Here is a 20,627-nt window from a genome sequence, read left to right on the forward strand (position 1 = left end):
TCCAAGTCAACTCTTCCCTCTTCCTCCTCCCCCCGCCCACAGACATATATCTATTAATAGCTCTTTAAATACACTCACTGCTTTTGCAGTTACCAGACATGATTGAGTTCAAAATATTTATAAAACATCTCAAAAAGAAGCCCAGATAGGACAAACCCCCCTCAGACCAGTGTTTCTCCAAGCATAACACATCACTGGCCTTAGCATCACCCAAGATGCTTGTTAAGAAAGCAGATTCCTGAGCCCTACTGCAGACCCTCTGAATCACAATCTCAGAGGACCAAGCTTGGGAATCCCATTTTCTGCCAGCTCCAAAGCTAATTCTGATTCAACCGAGGTTTAAGAACCCTTGCCTTGGCCTAATAAAGAAGGCTTTGGCTGAGATTTAAATAACTGCACGTAACTTTTAACATCATCTGTTGGTGATGGGCATCATCATCATAAAACATCATCTGGTTTATTCCAGTAGTTCTTTTATATCTTGGAAAGTTTGAAAGCAAAGAGTTCCTACGTGGAGGAATTTCTCTATAGCCAAGTAAAAATGTGCCCTTTCCTTATAAAAACATGTGTTTATTAGGATCCAAATTTCAATGTCTTTAAATAAACATCAAAGAACATTGCAATGTATGCTCGTACCCATCATATGTTTACTCAGACAGTGAAAATGGGTATGACTTTTGACCTGCCATTTGTGGCAGTATCCTGACTATGCCAGATCTATTAATTAATTGATTTTCTCTTTTATCCCGCCACCACAGCAAGAAAAATTCCATCCTGCCTTAAAGCCCACCAGACCCTTGGAAGGACGAATTGCCCGACTGATTCAGAACCGACGTCCTCTGGAGGCTATTGTCCAGCAAAGACCACCTTCCTGTCCAGATTGTACTCCTAGAGTTTTGTGTGCTTTTCATACCTTTGTATCCAGTTCTACAGAAATGATGGCTCTGAGTGATAACATACCTGCGGGTGTGACTCATAAAAACCAGGAAATTGAAGACAAGATTAAGGAAGAACAAAGCTTGCTATCTACCTATGCACTCCCATCTTGTTATCCAACAAAAGATCTGGCTAATACTTATGACATAAAACCATTTCCAAAAATCACAGATACTGAAAAGACAGAAGATTTGTACTGGAGACAGCTGTCATTAAAACCCCAACCTATACCTTACGGCAACCCAGACCATTACATTCCCTATGAACATTTAAATCCGTATACTATGTGCCAAAACCCCGTTAGCCTTAGTAAGCCTAGCATTTTACAAAATAAACCAGACTCAGGAGCTTCCGATTTAGAACATTTTTTAAGTAAGCCAGAACGGTTGACCTTGAATATGGGAAACGGTGAAGAAACAAGACCTATTCTGTGTTGGATTCCTAGAGCTGGAGTGGCCAAGCCTCAGACCGACCTGCTGGAGCTTAAGAACACTTTGTCAAAAACTGGTGCACAAAAATGTTTCCATAAATCAATTCTAGAAGACTATAAAGACCTCAGGGATAAAGAGCATTCAGGGAAGAAACACCAATTCTATGGCCATAATTCCTATTATTTCTATAATTGAGATATTCATCCTTCCCTTCAAAACCCAGCTTCTTGCAAGGAAAGAAAAAAATATAACAATTTCTTCCTCATTGCTGGATTCTGTTTTCTGGAGAAGCCATAATGAGCTTGTTAATGAGGTTTATGTTTTCAGGAACTTAAGTTAAGATCTGGTCAGAAGAACCCAGAAAAGGTGATGTTCTGACTTCTTCAAAAGTTTAACCATTTGGCAATAAAATATTAGAACCAGAAAAATTTATAGTCTTTAATCTCATTTCAAATTATACACCAAGGAATTTTTCCAAAATCATGATAAACAATGTGTATGACAAAGTTTTACAAAAAATATTTGAAAAAAACTCAAATTCCCAATAATTGACAAATGTCTATACAAACTATAGTGCCTTAATAAAATAAATATATGAACACTGTCCCTATATGTAAATGTTTGTACAAAATAACATTAGGTACAAAGACAAAACCTAGTTAATTGAGGGACAGACTGCTCTACAAACTACATTACCTTAATAAAGTAAATGTGTGGGCCCTATTCCTTTATGTAAACATGTGGACAAAATAAGTTAGTAGAAAAGACGAAACCCAAAATGCTCTGCATGCACGCATTCTAAGTTGGATGTTTCTTTTCCTTTAACCTTCTGATAGAGAAACATAACCATTTCTTTTATGAAGAAAAAATGATTTCATTGTGAAGACGTAGCAATGGCTTTAATTAGTAACTGATGAACTCTGTGGCAAGAAAGGATGGTGTCTTAGTCTGTTTGGGCTGCTATGATGAAATACCATAAACCAGGTGGCTTATAAACAACAAACATTATTCTCACAGTTCTGGAGGTGGGTAAGTCCAGGTCATAGCACTGGCAGATTTGGTGTCTGGTGAGGGTCTACTTCCTCATTGACAGGTGTATTCTCACCACAACCTCACATGGTAGAAGGGGCAAGGGATCTCTCTGGGCCTCTTTTATAATGCCACTAATCCCATTCATGAGGGCTCGGCCTCTGTGAACTAATCACCTCCCAAAGACCCCCTACCTCCTAATAATCTTGGGGGTTAGGATTTCAATATATAAATTAGGGGGGACACAAACATTCAGACCATAGCAGATGGTTTGATATCAATTATTCTAAAGCCAAATATCATGATTTTTTTTTTTTAATTTTTGGCCACACTGTGCAGCATGCGGGATCTTAGTTCCCTGACCAGGGATGGAACCTGCGCCCCCTGCAGTGGAAGCGTGGAGGCTTAACCACTGGATTGCCAGGGAAGTCCCTAAATATCATGATTTTTAGAAAGTGTCCACCAAGAGTTTAGTTAACCCCTAAATGTGAGTCAACTCATTTACTATGCCAAGAGGTACATTTTAGACACAGTTTACCATGGAAAGTTCATGAGGAATTTCTATGAGTGTTCTGTTGAGATTTTTTCTAAATTTTTGGTTTTGTTTCATGACCAACATGTCATTTGGTTACACCCTCTTTACAACTATTCTGGGCTAAAATTATGGAATTTTTTCCAAATTTTATTCTACAGCACTAGTTATATTAGTTATATTAGGTATTGTGGGAAGTAAAAAGTTACATGATAAAATAACATTGGGGAAAACTGGGGGCAAGAAAGCCAATCACATGACTTAATCACAGGATTCTCCATAGCCTTTAACATGTAAACATATTTGCAAATGTCTAAAGTGAGGGGGATAGAGTGCACATGTTTCTCAAACTAATCTGATCCTTTTATCACAGAGCATATCATCAGACTAGACTCCCAAAGAAAAAACTTTGGAAGATGCAACTCTGCAGTATAGGAATTTGGAATTTTAACTGAACATTTTTCCCTGGATTGCACTGGGGCACAGGGTTGCAGAACTGCATTCTGACTACGGGTATTCACTCCATCCACCTCTATGCAGAAGAGATGCAACCTTCTCTTCAGACATCTGTCCTAGACATCCTCCTCAACTCTCATAAGAGGTTGTCAGCTCTCCTCCTAACTCTGCTGGTTGTTAAAGCTAATGGATCTGGCCTCATTTGGTGGCAGAGAATATCTACACTCCAAGTCTTGCTCATCATAAACTCAATTTTGAAAAATCTTTATGGAGGCTTCCAGATTAAGATAGATTGACTCCATGCGTCTAATTTCACTCACTCCAAAGAGCACATTAAAACTACAGGAAAGTTTTTGGCTTTGTTTTTCGTTTGTTTGGTTTTTGTTGTTTGTTTTTACTGTATTTTGTTTTTGTTTTATCCAAAGCATAAACTAGCCAGGTCAGTTGGGGGAGCAGAGCTGGGACACTAGGAACATTTTAGAAAGGAGATGATGAAAGATAGATCCTTGCTGGCTAAAGACACTAGAACCCTATACTGGCAGTGGGCAAAACAGCCCGGTTTATACAGCAGAATCCTCAAAAGGCTCTGGAGCTCAGTATCAGGAGTGACCGTGTCTGGGAGTAAAGGCAGGGGGTAGGGCAGGGATAGAGGGTTGCTAAATTAAGGAAGATTGGGTGAAAGCTAAGACACAATTGATTCTTAGAATCTCTCCCTGCCCCACCCTACCCCACTCCCCAGTGCTAGACAAGTGCCCACCCTGATAGAAGTCTGGAGGGATTATTTTCCAAAGAAAGGTAAAAAAGAGTATTCCTGGTGTGGAGAACACCAGGCATAGCTGAGGACTGGATACTGTTCTGAAAACAGGGGAGTAAGTATTTGTATCAGTCAGGGTCCCAGCAGGAAACAGACCCTCAAAGGATTTCACTGAGGGGAGTTTAGCAAAAGGACCCTTTACAAGATGTGGGCAGGGTTAAGGGAGACTCCAATGAGGTTCCCAGAACTAGCAATTGTAAGACCCCTCCCATCCCTTCAGGAAAAGGGAAGGGCCCACTGTTACAGTGCCTCCCACTAGCCAAATACAACCAGAAGTCAGAGAGCAAGGGGACCCAGGTGATGCAGTCCTTAGATAACAATGTCCTAAGGCAAAGAAGGGGGAAATGGATCTAGAGAGGCAAAAAGAGGACAACCAGCACAGTGACTCCTGAGGGCTGAGAGGTGCAGCTCCCTTCCCCGCTAGGCTACCAGAAAACTGACAGACATCAACTCTCCAGGAGAAAGAGTTACCAGCTAAGGTTGAACAAGGCAATGCTCTCCCTTCTTGTCTCAGCTCTCATATTGTAAACATGTGTCCTTTTTGCAGTCTACTTCTTGCCACGTTTTTTACATTTTGTGCCCTTTGTTGGTGATTTTGCTGTGTAAAATGGCCCAAGATAGTGCATGTGCACTGTTCCTAAGTGCAGGAAGTCTGTGATGTACCTTACTGAGAAAATATGTCTGTGCTTCATTCAGGCTTGAGTTCTTAGACTTGACACAAAAAACATGATCGATAAAAGAAAAAACTGACAAATTGAACTTCATCAAAATTTAAAACTTCGGCTGGTGAAAGGATGAAAAGATATGCTATAGACTGGGAGAAAATATTTTGCAAGCCATATATATAACAAAGGACTAATATCTGCAATTTATAAAGAACTCTAAACATTCAACAGTAAAGTAACAAACAATCCCGTTAGAAAATGGGCAAAAGACATAAAGAATCATTTCACCAAAGAGGATACAATGGCAAATAATCACAAGAGAAGACATTCAACATCATTCATTAACCATTAGAGAAATGCAAATTAAAACCACAATGAGATATCATGACACATCTATGAGAATGGCTAAAATAAATAGTGAAAACACCAAGGGCTGGTGAGGATATGGAGAAACTGAATCATTCAAACATTGCTAGCAAGTGCTGGAAAATAGTTTGCCAATTTCCTAAAAACTAAACATGCAACTTCCATATGATCCATAAATTGTACTAATGGACATTTATCCCAAAGAAATGAAGACTATGTTCACACCAAAACCTGTACATGAATATTCATGGTAGCTTTATTTGTAATAGTCCCAATTGGAAACAACCCAGATATCATTTAATGGATGAATGGATAAACAAATTGTGGTATATCAATACAATGGAATATTATTTGGCCATAAAAAGGAATTAAGTTCTAATATATGCTACCACATGAAGGAACCTTGAAAACATAATACGAAGTGAAAGAAGCCACAAAAGACCACATACTACATGATTCCATTGATACAAAAATCCAGGATTTAGTAAGCTATAGAGACAGAAAATAGATTAATGGTTGCTTAGGGCTGGGGGATTGGGGTGATATGAATGGGGGGATAGAGGGGCAGAGGAGTAATAATTAAATATATGAGGTTTTCTCCTTGATGTGATAAAAATGTTCTGAAATTGACTGTTGTGGTGATTACTCATATCTCTGACTATATTAAAAATCACTGAATTATATAATTTAAATTGTATGGAATGTGAATTACAGCTTAATAAATTATAAGGTTAAAAAATAAATTTGTGAAGGGATTACAAACTTCTTTGAAACACAATGAAGTATCTGTTAACTGAAGGGAGAATACTGAATTGAAATGGGTTCCCTGATTTTAAAGGGGATAATAGAATCCCTGGTTAGCAAAAGCCAAGCTTACCACTAACTTTCAGAGGCAAAATAGGAATGGCTACTGTAAGAGGCAGCAGGATGGGAGGGTAATCAGAGCAGTTTGATACAGAAGGATGTTGGGCACTGGTCAATTGCTCTTGGGTTACTCAGGATTGAAACAGACAAGCAGCACAGTAAGGTCTATGTGCTGTGTATAACAAAAAAACATTAAAAGTAAAAAGGATCCAACTTGAGTCACCAAAACAGAGTCATAATCCCTTGCCAAAACTCAGGTCAGAATTAGTTCACAATTCCTGAGCATGATTAATGAGGGTGAAACTGATTAATGAGGTGAGGAAAGACCCAGCAAATAACAAGTATCATTCTAAATCTTCTACCTAACCTTTCACAAAGAGATCCAAGGGATAACTGTGCACTGCAAAAAAGGAAATACCTATTCATTTCAAGACTATTAAGCAATGGCTCTTACTAATCCCTTTAGACCCAGAAGACCACTGTGAGCCACCAGTCAGAGGAGGGAGGCCAAGTTTACTTCTTGATGGAGCTGATAAGAACCAATTTGTAATTATTTCCCCAGTTCTTGAGTGTGTCTTTGGAACAGATAAACTCAGCAACTGGCAGAATCCCTTCTTTGGCTCCCTAACCCATAAAGAAAGAAAAGGTCAGTGGAAGTATCATTGTAATAAGGAAGAACAAATCTGACTCCATATTGGATCTGTTTCTTTTACTTTAAGCTTTGAATTCTATTGCCATTGCTACAAGTTAATCACAAAAGGGATGTTGCCTATAAGCTTAAATTATACATGATGGCATACATCTGAGAATCCTGCCGCCCATGTAATGAGCGTTAAGCTAAAATTTTTTAGTGTAACAACAAATTGTTTTGCTCACAGGAAACATCCTGACCAGGCCTATCTGTGAATGGCTGCAGGCAGGAAGAAATTAACACATCCCCTCCGGAGTCTGACCAGAACCAGGACTTTACCTCCTTCCCTTTTAGTATAAAAGAAGCCTGAATTCTAACTCAGGGAAGATGGTTCTTTGGGATACTAGTCCACCATTTTCTCTGTCTGCTGGCTTTCCGAATAAAGTCGCTATTTCTTGCCCCAGCGACTAGTCTCATGATTTATTGGCCTATCATGCAGTGAGCAGTATGAACTTGGACTCAGTAACATATTGAGCACCCTCTCTCCCCAAAATAAAGTTAATGTCAAATCTTGCGGAAGGGGGTGAGGAAGGCACACTAGTATCAGTGCCACCATCCAAGACTTGAAAAATGCAGGGGTAATTATTCCTGTCACATCCCATTTAAATCACCTATGTGGCATATTCACAATACAGATGGATTTAGGAGAATGAGAATATATTATTTTAAATTTAATAAGGCTATAATGCTAACTGAAGCTGCAGTTCCATATATATATGTAAGTATACTCTTTTTCTGTCCTCCAAAAGAAGTTATTAGTTACTGGGATTATTTCTTCCTTAAATGTTTGGTACAATTTACCACTGGGGCCATCTGGGCCTAGAGTTTTCCTTGTGGGAAGACTTTAAATTATGGATTCAATTTCTTTAATTTTAAAGAATTTTTTCTTTTCTGTTCTTTTTTAAAAATATTTATGTATTTGGTTGCACCAGGTCTTAGTTGCAGCAGGCGGGCTCCTTAGCTGTGGCTAGCTGGCTCCTCAGTTGCAGCACGTGGGCTCCTTAGTTGTGGTATGAGAACTCTTAGTTGCGGCATGCATGTGGAATCTAGTTCTCTGACCAGGGATCGAACCCAGGCCCCCTGCATTGGGAGCGTGGAGTCTTATCCACTGCACCACCAGCGAAGTCCCCTCTTTTATTTTTTTAAATAGTATTATTTGTTTGCTCTTTATTCCTATGTCAGTTTTGATAAATTCTACTTTTCAAGGAATTTTCATTTGATCTAAATCTTCAATAAAATAATGCTTATTTTTTTTCAGTGTCTACATGATTTGTCATTTTTCACATGAATTTTTAGTGCCTTTTTTTTTCATCTTTCTTACCAGACATTTATCTGTTATATTAGTCCATTCTTTTACTTTCAAACATTCTTATGCTTTAGATACACTTTTGTAAAGAGCAAATATTTATTTTTGGAAAAAAAAATTTTTTGGAAATCGTTTGTCTTAAAACTATAGAATTAGACTTCCCTGGTGGCACAGTGGTTAAGAATCCACATTGCCGATGCAGGGGACACGGGTTCGATCCCTGGTCTGGGAAGATCCCACATGCAGCGAAGCAACTAAACCTGTGCGCCACAACTACCAAGCCTGCGCTCTGGAGCCCATGAGCCACAACTACTGAGCCCACGTGCCACAACTACTGAAGCCCGTGCACCTAGAGCCTGTGCTCCACAACAAGAGAAGCCACCACAATGAGAAGCCCGCGCACCGCAACAAAGAGTAGCCCCCACCCGACACAACTAGAGAAAGCCCGTGAGCATCAACAAAGACCCAATGCAGCCATGAATAAATAAATAAATGCTTAAAAGAAAAATAAAACTACAGAATTTAGGGAGTTCCCTGGTGGTCTAGTGGTTAGGATTTGGCGCTTTCAGTGCCATGGCCGGGGTTCAATCCCTGGTCAGGGAACTGAGATCCTGCAAGCCGTGTGGCCTGGCCAAGATTTTAAAAAACAAGCAAAACAAAACAAAACAACAACAACAAAAAACTACAGAATTAAGTTCATTTAATATAACAACTTATCTAATTGGGTTCTACTTTACCATCTTACAATATGGTGGGGGTTTTTTCCTGCCTGTTTAAGTTATTTTTCTCTTTTTCTTGTCTTTTTTAAAAAAATTAAACACCATTTTATTTTTCCCATTACTTTGAAAATATACTATTTTAATATGATATATTACCTTATTAGTTTCCCTAGAAAATAGGGAATTCCCTGGCAGTCCAGTGGTTAGGACTCATCGCTCTCACTGCCAGGGGCCCAGGTTTGATCCCTGGTCAGGAAACTGAGATCCCACAAGCCGCATGGCCCAAAAAAAAATGAAAGAAAGAAAGAAAATATACCCTCTTCCTGGATAATGCAAGGATCTTAGAATATTTCAATTCTATTTACTTTTCTTTTCTTTTTTTTTTTAGAAATTCACGTTCTTTTATTTATTTATTTATGACTGTGTTGAGTCTTCGTTTCTGTGTGAGGGCTTTCTCTAGTTGTGGCAAGTGGGGACCACTCTTCATCGCGGTGCGCGGGCCTCTCACCATCGCGGCCTCTCTTGTTGCGGAGCACAGGCTCCAGACGCGCAGGCTCAGTAATTGTGGCTCACGGGCCCAGTTGCTCCGTGGCATGTGGGATCTTCCCAGACCAGGGCTCGAACCCGTGTCCCCTGCATTGGCAGGCAGATTCTCAACCACTGCGCCACCAGGGAAGCCCTCTATTTACTTTTCTATTGACTTATATGCTATTGCTGTCATGTATATATTTCAACTACAAAGGACATTACTATTTGACCAGTGTTCATTTGGATTCAACCACATATTTACCTATTTTATTGCTCTTAAACACATTATTGACTGGAGACATATTAATACATTTTTAGAGAGTGATACAATTAACATCACCATGCGAAGTTGTTAGAGCTTAACATTTATCAAGGGTTCATTATACAACTTGTGACTGTCGTTATCATTCACATTTTGCCCCATTAGGTTTTTGTTCCAACCTTGTGTATATTATAAAATAAATTTTTCAAAAATGACACATCACAAAATTTTGAGTGAAGAAGAAGTTTTCAGTGAATTTTATGCAGATACTTTCTCTGATTGTCTGAGCAACATATATACTAATGTCTCAGAAGATGATAGTTCTTCGGAATATAGTTCTGATTCCGACGATGTGAATATTAGGCCAAGAAAAAGACAAAAAACCTTAGTGATTGATTCTGATGTGGAAAGTGAAAATGAAACTCACGGTGCTAGAGAATGCTCCTTTGCTTCCACAGAAGAGTGGATTGAAGACAACATTTCACGAAAATTAGAAGACTTTACAGGTGTGTCAGGTGTAACTATTGAATGTAAATAACCTGCAAAGTGATAGTGAAATAACAGAATTAATTTTTGGCCGGCCAAAATAAAAATCGCCGGTCATGGGCATTAGTTTCTGCAAAAATCCCCTGGTCAATAATGAGTTAATCTCGGGACTTCCCTGGTGGCGCAGTGGTTAAGAATCCACCTGCCAATGCAGGGGACATGGGTTTGAGCCCTGGTCTGGTAAGATCCCACATGTTGCGGAGCAACTAAGCCCGTGCGCCACAACTACTGAGCCTGCGCTCTAGAGCCCGCAAGCCACAACTATTGAGCCCACATGCCACAACTACTGAAGCCCGTGCACTTAGGGCCTGTGCTCCGAAACAAGAGAAGCCACTGCAATGAGAAAGCTGTGCACCACAAAGAAGAGTAGCCCCCGCTCACTGCACTAAAGAAAGCCCACGTGCAGCAATGAAGACCCAACACAGCCAATAAATAAATAAATAAATTTATAAAAATAAATAAATAAATAAAATGCCAATACGATCATGTATTTAAAAAAATGAGTTAATCTCTAACTTTGTCTCTGATCTCTCAATCTGGAATCATTCTCCTTTTGTCTAAAGAACACCTTTCAGAATTTCCTTCAGTGTGGATATGCTGGTTGCAAGCTCAGTTTTTGTTTGAAATGTCTTTATTTTTCTTTCATTCTTAAGAGATATGTTTGCCAGATAAAGAATTTAATTTGACAGTTATTTTCTTTCAGTACGTTGAAGCTATCCATATACTGTCTTCTGGCTTCTATTGTTGCTGTAGAAAACTTAACTGTCTAAAAGGCCTTCGAATGTGTTTTTCTCATTTTGCTTTAAGTTATTATCTTTGTCTTTGGTGTTTTACGGATTTGGGAATCACAGGGTTTCTTGAATCTCTGGACTTACATCTTTCAAATATTGCTTCTACCCCATTCTCTCTTCTCTCCTTCTGGGACCCCACGAAAAGTACATTATACATTATCACTGTATCCTCTTAAATTTTTTTCTTTTTTCTTTTTTTTGTATTATATTTTTAATCTTGTATTCTCTTTTGTTTTTTATCAGTTCCAAAATTTCTATTTGATTCTTTTTCACATTTGTTATGTCATATTTTTTGAAAATATACTTTCCAGTTCCCTTCTAAAATTTTCAGGCCTGGCTTTTATCTCTAGAACATAATAAACAAATGTTTTATAGTCTGTCTGATAATTCCAAAATCTGGAGTCCCTATGATCTCTTCCCTGCTTCTGCTGGCTCTCACTCATATTGTGTATCTAGTTATCTTTCTTTCTTTGCTGAGCACTTTATTTTAAAACTTTATTGTAGAAATAATTTGAGATCTAGTCTGATTTTATCTTCTTCCAGAGAGAATTTTCATTTGGTTCTGCCAGGTGGCTGAAGGCAACAGAATTCCTTATTCCAAATTCAAAATTTTAGGTTTCCCTTGGCCAACCAGAAAAGAAGTCAGGCTACAGACCTCGTAAGAACTGTTTTCCTTCCAGTTCACCCTCACACCCAGGGTGTAGCCCTTTGAAATTCTGACCTAATGCAAGAGTTGTTTACCAGGTACCAGGTTCCACAACCTCTGCAAGAGCTGAATTGATATTATAGAGATATAGGTAGATTTCTAGATAAATAAGCATGTGGTTATATCACCCACTGTGCCCAGTGATCTCTGCATCATAGTATTTACACACTTGGGAAGGTCCCTCCTACATTGTACCAGGGTTAGTCTCTGTGACCAATGGTAGAAGTGATGGTATATCATAAGATTATAAAAGGTTATAAAAGACTGGCCTCTGTCTTGGGGTCTCTATCTCTCAGTCTGGGGGAAGCAAGCTTCTACAGTGTAAGCAGTCCCATCCAGAGGCCTTCAGCCAAGAGCCGACAAGGAACTGAGGCCTGACGACCATACAAATGAGCTTGGAATTGGATTCTCCAGTCCTATTTGAGCTCTCTATCCAACAGTTTGTGACTACAAACTCCTGAGACCCTGAGCCAGAATCAGAACACAGCTGAGCTGCTTCCAGATTCCTGACCCACAGAAATTGTAAGATGATAAATATGTTTGTGTTTTAAGCTGCTGAGTTTTAGGGTGACTTGTTATGCAGTAGATAACTAAAACACCCAGCTTTTCAAATTGTCTTCAGCAAAGAGTTCGTCTGCATTAACTACTTTGTTGTTCCTGGAAGCAGAACTTTTGACATTCTGTTTATTTTTCTCCTTCCCTAACATCTTCAGGATTGGGTAAATTTTTAAATTCCATTTTACCTTTAAGTGTTTCAGAAGTTATACACTCTATTCCTATCCATTTAGTGGTTATGCTTAAAGTTTTAACATGACTACTTCAAGAACAATATACTGAACTTAAAACTAAACTCTGATCATACTCTCCCATCTTAAATGTTATAGTGAATATTTTAACTACTTTGGCTTTTACTTTCCAAATTAGACATTTTTATTTTTTATACAGTTAATGTTTTCATTAGATTTATCCACGTATTTACTTTTTTCACCCTTCCTTCTTGAATTTCAGGCTTCCTTTGGGATAATTTTCTACCTTTTTTGAAGTACATTCTTCAGAGGTTTTTCTAGTAAGAATCTGTTGGTGATAAACTCTCTGCTTTTCTGTAAATATTTTTGCCTTCATTCTTGAATAAAAGTTTAGCTAGATACATAATTCTGGCTTTACACCTATTTTTTCAATCAGTTGGGATGTTAAGGACTTCTATTTTTTACTCTACTGTTTTACTTTACTGTTCAGCTACTCTACTGACTTCTGGTTTTCATTGTTGCTATTGAGAAACCTGTTATATGTCTATTTGCGATTTTTTAAGTAGATAGTATTTTACATCTGATTTTTTTTTTTTTTTTAATTTTTTGGCCGCACCGCATGTGGGATCTTAATTCCCTGACCAGGGATCAAACCTGTGCCCCCTGCAGTGGAAGCACAGAGTCTTAACCACTGGACCTCCAGGGAAGTCTCTATACCTGATTATTTTAAACACTTCTCTTTGTCTTGAGGGTTCTGATGTTCCACCAACATGTGTCTTAATGTTGATTTTGTTTATCCTGCTTGCATTCATGTGCTTCCTGAATCTGAGACTCATGTCTTAATCAGTTTTGGAAAATTCTCAGACACTATATTGTCAAACATAGGTCTCTCCCCAGTTTTCTCCACTTTATTGTTCTGGAACTCTAAATAGACCTCCTTGTTCTATCTTTCCTATGTCTTAACTTCTCTAATTTCTCTTTTCTATAGTCTACCATTTGTTTTCTATATTACCTGTAGTAATTTCTTTATATCTACCTTCCAGTTCATTATTTCTTTCATTTGTGTCTTTTTTTAACCTGTTTTTAAAATGTGCTTTGTGGCCCATTCTTTTGAGTTTTTAATGTGGGATGGCTGGCCATATTTATTTATTTGATATTTTTAAAAAACCAATTAATCTATAATCCAATCACTCAAATATTATCTAAAACCTCTATCTACCTATATACTCCTTCTCATTCCATTCCCTGGCCTGCTCTCTCAGAATTACATTATGTATTTGTGTTTATCATTTCCTTTAGTTGTAGCTATGGCTTAGATTTGCTTGTCCTTGAATTTTCTATAAAGCTTATCATACTATATTAAGTTTATTTCAATGATTATAACTTTCATTTATCGAAATTATCTGGCTCTTTTTAAAATCTGCCACATTATTTTTGATAGTCCCTTGTTTGTTGCACATGTTTTTGTTTCCTTCTTTTGTTTATCTAAATGTTTTCAATGTCATTTAATACTATACATTGTAAAGATAAATAAAAATTATTTTTTCTGTTTATACAGGAAAAAGAAACCATTTCCGCTCTCTCCCTCCTTCTAAGAGTGCTTCCTAGGAAAATCTAAAGAGCCTAAATTCTCACTCTAACCTTTTGGAATGTAAATAAGTCTCTCTGAAGGCCTGGGCTTCAACTGTTTTGAAATGTAAACACCTAGGAAGATACAGCTTCACCTTGGGAGCTTAATGTAGATGTAACCATTTGTTTCTCAGTAAAATAAAAGTTTTATTTTTCTTTTGGATGAGGACAACTAATTAAACAAACGGCTACCACAAATTCCAAGTGAACTTAGGGTGAAGGAATGTGAAAAAATAAAAACTTAACTAAGAAGGATCTGGCCACAAACTGTGATGTCAAATCCTCCTATGGAAAACAGGTTACCATTAATCCAAATAATAAGTGATAATCGTGCTGCCAAATGAAAAATAGGGTACTACTGATCCCAAAGCCTCATGTTATATGCTAGCTAAAAATAGCGTGAGAGAAAAGGATTATAACTAGCTTAGCTGTATAAATTGTGTGAGGTCTTATTCTGATTTGGTAGTTTCTTGTGGATTATCTATATACAGCTATTCTATAATGTGCTTATTCAACAATAAATGTGTTTGCTTTCTTTCCACAGTGATGTGAAGAGGTCTCTCTTTGTTGGTAAGGTTTTTACTTCCCCAACAATATCTAATAATTCCAACACCTATGGACTGTAATTTTTCTCTTTGTTGTTTCTCATCATCATCTCATGCTTGGCATTTCTTAAGAGTGTGGGAATTCAAGGGGCCTGGGTTGAGACATTCCTGTGGAAATTTGAGTTTGTTTTTTTGCCAGACACCAGAATACACTGCCCATACACAACTACTTTGCTCATTTTTCTGCTAGAGGTTCCTCAGAGCATGCAGGTAAAATAAAATCAAACCCTAAACCTGCATGAGGGCAGACCTGTGGTTATGAATTATCAGGGGATACTTTTTCTTCCCACCCAGTACCTAAGGCCAAGCCAGACAAGACTAACTTGCTTCTTCCCTTTGCCAGTAAGCAGACTGTATTTTATCCTTTAGATTCAAGTGTTCCAGCGTTATGCAGGGGTCTCAGCCAAACTTCCCCTCCCCTCTCCCCCACTCCTCCCTTGTATAAGCTTTACTTCTATTCCACAGAGCTGCTCTTAAAGCCTAAGGCTATTTCACTTCAGCAAACGTCCATGAGGTGGCTCTAGAAATCAGCTTATGCTTATCACAGTTTTCAGTTCTTATTCCCTGCCTCACCCCTGCCCCCAACCAGATTTCCCTCACTTTCTTGCAACCTCATTATATTTTGATTTGAGGGGGTGGTATTTCACTCGATTTTTTTCATCATGAAGGTTTTTAAAAATATGTCACCCATTGTGTTGCTGGAAGCAGAAATCTAAGGCATTTGTTTTATAATGGTTATACCTCTTACCAGCCACTACTCTAGGAAAAGATGGAGGTAGAGAGAACAGATATATGAATATGAAACACAGCAACTTGCAGAATATTACTGTTCTCCTCAACTAATTCTCTCAGGTATCTTGAATACACTGTAAGCATTATGAATCTCTTTAGAACCTGAATACACGGCTACTAAGCACAAATTTTATGGTATCTGCTTTACTACAGGAATGTGCCAAGTGTTCATTTTTGCTCTTGTTCTCTTTCTCCTCATTTTCCCATTACTTTCAATAACAAGACTCTTAATCCACAATTCCCTTAGTTAAAAGTATTAGGAACTTCTGGTTTTCTATTCTCCCCCTCATAGGAATAAACTTGAAATGTCAATCAATTCACTAGGCCAGTTGATTTATTGCTACTTCTACATGACCTGCAGTACCAGCACTATGCTGTTACTCCCCATCAGTCCACTGAACAAAGACTAGTAACTTCTGATACCACAAACACAGAAGATTTTAATAGGACAATTACCTATTTAAGGACCAAGTATTCCTTGAAGGGATATGGGCGGCAATATCAGGACTTGGCTTCAGAATTATAGGCTGAATTTGCAAAGTGTTGCTAAGCTTGGTCTTTCAAAAACTTGGGTACCTAGCCAAATGAGCCTACTTCAGTAGTACACTTAAACACTATCTTGGTCCCCTCCAAAAGGCACAAAATGTCTTGAATATTCAAGTTGTGATTTCTGCTCTGTTTTATAGCACACTTCTGTGGCAGCAGTGTGTGAGATTAGAGAGAGGGAAAAGGGAAATCGGGACACAGAAAACAATAAAAATAATCTAGTCATATGGGGAAATAAACGGTCTGGAGCAAAAATTATAGGAACTGTGGTTTAAGGGGGATCTGAGGCAATATAGGTTAACCTCCTGGTATCTATTGCTTAATCTGGAGGCGAGAGGAAGATGGTAGAATGTTAGCTCCACCAGAGAAGAAGTCCCCGCTGATTTACTCCACGTTTCCAGACAGTGCCTGGCACATAATATGCATTCAATAAACACTTGACTGAATGAATACGGCAGCGTTAGACAGAATATGGGAAAGGAGGAAAAATGCATTCGAACTCGGGGGGAACTTAATTTGAGGGAGAAGGGAGTCGAGAAATTTCCCACTGACAAAACGGAGCATGTCAGGAAGGGGAGCTAGTTCTGGAGGAAAAGTATGATTACCGGAAGTTGTAGTGATCAAAACTGCACTTCTAATATTAGAATTAGAATTTCTAATATTAGTTACCCAACCAGGGGTTATTTATCTAAAGACCAGCCACATTAGCTTACTTGAACATGACCTTCGCCTAGGTTAGCTGGGATGCAAATTCTCTCTAGATTTCCAAGAATTCTCTAACCACGTAAAAATGTTTCTTCCTGGAAGCTGTTCGCACACACTCCTCGCTTTCTGCACACAAACGCGAGAAGCAGGTGTTGGCAGAAAAGACGCCGGCAGCTGAAGAACCAGAGCTATAATCCAGTCTCTGCCTCAACTGCCGCACCTGCCCCAGTCTTCTGGGCTCCATCAAGGGGAGATTTGGAAGAAGATGACTTAAAGTCACAGGGTGGAAGCAAAACAAGAACAAGGTCAGGAGCTCGTGTCCAACTCTTTAACTCCTGGTTCCGGATTATTTCTCCGGGGTGCAGCTGGCGCCAGCCGCGGAAATACGACCGAGTCTGGGTAAAGGTCGCCAGGTGAAGGGATGATAGCCAGGAGACCTCTAGGTTTGTCAGAGTTGACCGTCTCCCTCTAAGCAGGCAAAACGTGCGGCTCAAACAGCATTACGTCAACCAGCAGGAGACCCGTTACCTTACAGGCTTATGCCCTCGATCCACCCCTCGACTCCGCTCCACCCTCCCAGTCGGCACGCGCATGCACCCTGAGGTCCGAGGTTGATGTCAGCCCCTCCCGGCACAACCTCGGTGTCGTACCTCTAATGGCCTGTCGTAACTGACGGGAAGGAAAGGCCGGGAGAGGAGGGGCATTCACGCTGTTCCCCTCACAGTGCTAGCCGGCAGCGCGCGCACAGGGTCCTGACTCAGCCCCGCAGACCCGAGCCAATGGGGGGCGGCGACGTCACTACGTATCAGTTCGCCGGGCCGCACGTCAGGAGGGCAGAGGGCGGAGCGAGTTTGGTTGCATTTTCACCCATACATAGGCGTGGACCGGCGTGTCCTTGGGATTAGAGAGTGGGACGTTCGGCTTGCGAGCGGGAACGGCTTAGTCGTACACGGAGAAAGAACGGTGGGCGCGGAGCGCGGAGGCCACGGCGGGCGAGAAACCGAGCCATGAGGGCGCGCGCCTGCGTGGGGGGCGCGCGGGTGTACTGAGGCCCGTGGGCGGGGGCCGGGTTGGGGACAGGGAGTGGGGGGCCCCGGACTGCGCCCAGCCCGGCGGGCTACGGCGTGAGGTGGGTCGGGACCCTAACTAGGTCGTGGCGTGGTCTCGGTCAAGGTCCTGAAAGCTCGGAGGCGGCTTGTTCGCGGTTCTTTCCGAGACGCGGGCCCTCCGTTGTCGGGACTGCGGGGCTATGGCAATGATAGACAAGATTTCCTCCGGAGTGAGGGCGGGAGTCGGGGGATGGTGCGCAGCGCTTCACGTCCTCTTTCCAAGAGAGCAAAAGCTGCTGCTCTTCCAATAAGTCATTACTTTTCCTGGCCACCTGTCGCTTCCCCCCTTAACCTGCTCAGGCACCTCGGAGAGGTAGGTTTCATCACAGTCTCCTTGAAACTGGCTTGGATGGATGACCTCGTGGTCTCCCCCGGGGATCCCAGAGCCCATTCTTGGAGAATGGGCATTCCCGGGGAGACCTCAAAAGCCTGCTGCTGGCCTTCCACCCACAGCAAGGCAATTTAGAGGGACCTGAGCAGGCTGAATCAACCATTATTTCCCTTTTTGTAAAACTGTATTTTGCTTTATCTTCAGAGAGAGGAGGCTTTAAATTGTAGTATGAATAATTAGACCGCCTTAAAAGTTGGAATTTTGGTGGTTTGGGTTTAATATATTCACAGTTCAGCTTATTCAGATTTGTGACTTTTTGTGACCTTGATGTCATCTTTTGAAATGGTTTTGAAGTAGGTTCCTAATTTGCTTTCATCACTTATGTCAACTGGAAAAAAATGCACAGCGTAAGAGTTGTAAGTTCTATTTGGGGCAAAATGAGGACAAGAGACTGGGAGACAGCATTTCTTTTTTTTTTTTTTTTCTCGGCCCCAGCATGCGCTTGTGGGATCTTGGTTCCCCAACCAGGGGTTATTTATCTAAAGGCCTGTTTTGCCAGTTTTTCCCAGACCACAGAGTGCCTCATTCCTGATCTCTACCCTGAACTCTTCAGGATGTGTTGAAGGTCAAAAGCTGCAGTGGCTTGTGCCTTAATGCTTGTAGAGGCAGATGTCAAGTGCCAATTTTTAGTTGACACACACACACAGACGTGTTTTTAAGGAAGTTCTTCCAGATAGTGTTTTTTGTATTAAAGAATCTTTTACAAGTGAACTAAGTAAAACAAAATTCAACCTGGTATATAATGTCATAAGTTTGCAGTGAGTTAGTGGCTGGAGTTGATCATTGGTTTACACTTTTTTTACTTGGAGAAAAAATTAATTGAGTCTTTCATTTTTAGATTTAAAAATGTGTGATGTTGAGAAGGGCAAGAAGATTTTTGTTCAGAAGTGTGCCCAGTGCCATACTGTGGAAAAGGGAGGCAAGCACAAGACTGGGCCAAATCTCCATGGTCTGTTTGGGCGAAAGACAGGTCAGGCTGTCGGATTCTCTTACACAGATGCCAACAAGAACAAAGGTAAGAGGGGGACCATTGTTAACTAACACAAGCACAAATTGCATGAGTGTAACCTTTGGTAAACACTTTTTCAGGAGTGTGACATACTTAACAATACATCCCTCCTTGTTTAGGCATCACCTGGGGAGAGGAGACGCTGATGGAGTATTTGGAGAATCCCAAGAAGTACATCCCTGGAACAAAAATGATCTTCGCTGGCATTAAGAAGAAGGGAGAAAGGGCAGACTTGATAGCTTATCTCAAAAAAGCTACTAATGAGTAATAGTTGGCCACTGCCTTATTTATTATGAAACAAATGTCTCATGACTTTTTATGTGTACCATATTTAAATTGATCTCATACACTAGAATTCAGATCATGAATAGCTGATGTAATATTTCTGTCCTGATTTAAATAAGATTGGCTTGTGGCTAAATGAATATGGTCAGCTTTTTGAATTTTGATAGTAATTCTGGTTCAGCAAGTACTATCACTGTTTTCCCCTTCTAAAGAGATGATTAAACTTGAATAAGGAATGTTAAACTTTTCAGGGATATGGTGAATGCCTTCTCAAACCCTATAGGAGATTGGTTTTATATTTAGATTTCTATAGCTGGTTATATTAATATATTTAAATATTGAGAAGCTCCCTTCACTGTCTCATAGACCGGCAAGATTCACCTGTGTTTCAAGTTGTGTTCATTCACCTGTTAAGGCAAGGGCTGAAGATACGCTGACAATGTCCACTTTATCTTTTTGGTCTTAACTATGCCAATTTAATTAAAATTCTCCATCTAAAATATTGCATTTTACTTAATGAAGGGCATTTTAGTGTGGTTTATGTATAGCATCAGATAAAGAATATTTAGTACTTCTCACATTTTATAGATGATCTTTAAGATCAGATGCTTTTAAAATTCACTGTGACATGATAGGTTGGGAAATTTGCTTGTGAATTCTTTACAAAGTCAGACTAAGTTAAAATTCAGGATTGTCTTTTAAACAGGTATTCAGAAACACAACTAGAAGTACTATAGATGTGTGATTGGTAATCGTGCTTTTGCCAACTCAGAAGGGTTAAGGTAGAGGAGCTATATCATTAGCACAGGTTTGTAAATTATCTGATCATAAGGCTTGAGAATTAAAAACAAAGTCACAGATCATGATTTTTCTAATGTGCTTGATTTACTGACATACCAAAATGGTTGAAAAATATAATACCTCAAAATACGCAGCATTGTTACTAGTCATAGTACTAGATTGTGTTTACTTGGTCTTCTAGGACAGCCTGCACTAGAACACTTCAGTAATCCACCCAGTTTCTTTGGCCAGAATGAGCACTGCAGCATTTATGCCAAATGTAGAAAGAAGAATGTGTTTCTGGCCATAGTTTTGTGGTATGTACAGTACATGGTTGTAGTATATGTACAAAATTATTTCATACACAGTTTGTGCTGTACATGTTTAG

At 39.7% G+C, this 20,627-nt stretch overlaps 2 protein-coding genes and 1 long non-coding RNA gene across 5 annotated transcripts in view; 2 read left to right on the forward strand and 1 right to left on the reverse strand.

Annotated features, from left to right (window-relative positions):
- The window catches only part of C9H7orf31 (chromosome 9 C7orf31 homolog), a 36,977-nt gene extending 35,415 nt beyond the window's left edge, over positions 1 to 1,562 (forward strand). Inside the window, 1 exon segment of the mRNA XM_036862755.1 lies at positions 759 to 1,562. Within this exon segment, the coding sequence (XP_036718650.1) occupies positions 759 to 1,562 (804 nt within the window).
- Positions 1 to 17,382, reverse strand: part of LOC118900413 — a 95,405-nt gene extending 78,023 nt beyond the window's left edge. For both annotated transcript variants that reach the window (XR_005021141.1, XR_005021140.1), the window contains exons 1-2: positions 17,316 to 17,382; positions 10,027 to 10,138 (exon numbers count right to left, since the gene is read on the reverse strand). This is a non-coding gene — a long non-coding RNA (uncharacterized LOC118900413). The remainder of the gene's footprint in view (positions 1 to 10,026; positions 10,139 to 17,315) is intronic.
- Positions 17,383 to 17,473: 91 nt separating this feature from the next.
- On the forward strand, positions 17,474 to 20,322 carry LOC118901102 (cytochrome c). Of its 2 annotated transcripts, none has more exons than XM_036864148.1 (3): positions 17,474 to 17,628; positions 19,004 to 19,180; positions 19,294 to 20,322. In XM_036864148.1, exons 2-3 carry the CDS (start codon positions 19,012 to 19,014, stop codon positions 19,440 to 19,442), a joined length of 318 nt encoding a protein of 105 aa, XP_036720043.1. In that variant the 5' UTR covers positions 17,474 to 17,628; positions 19,004 to 19,011; the 3' UTR covers positions 19,443 to 20,322. The 2 variants fall into 2 exon arrangements, with proteins under 2 accessions (XP_036720043.1, XP_036720044.1); XM_036864149.1 differs by lacking the exon at positions 17,474 to 17,628 and adding an exon at positions 17,941 to 18,087.
- The last annotated feature ends 305 nt before the right edge of the window (positions 20,323 to 20,627 follow it).

The sequence above is a fragment of the Balaenoptera musculus genome, chromosome 9 (assembly GCF_009873245.2).
Source record: "Balaenoptera musculus isolate JJ_BM4_2016_0621 chromosome 9, mBalMus1.pri.v3, whole genome shotgun sequence".
In the NCBI taxonomy this organism is placed as follows: domain Eukaryota; kingdom Metazoa; phylum Chordata; class Mammalia; order Artiodactyla; family Balaenopteridae; genus Balaenoptera; species Balaenoptera musculus.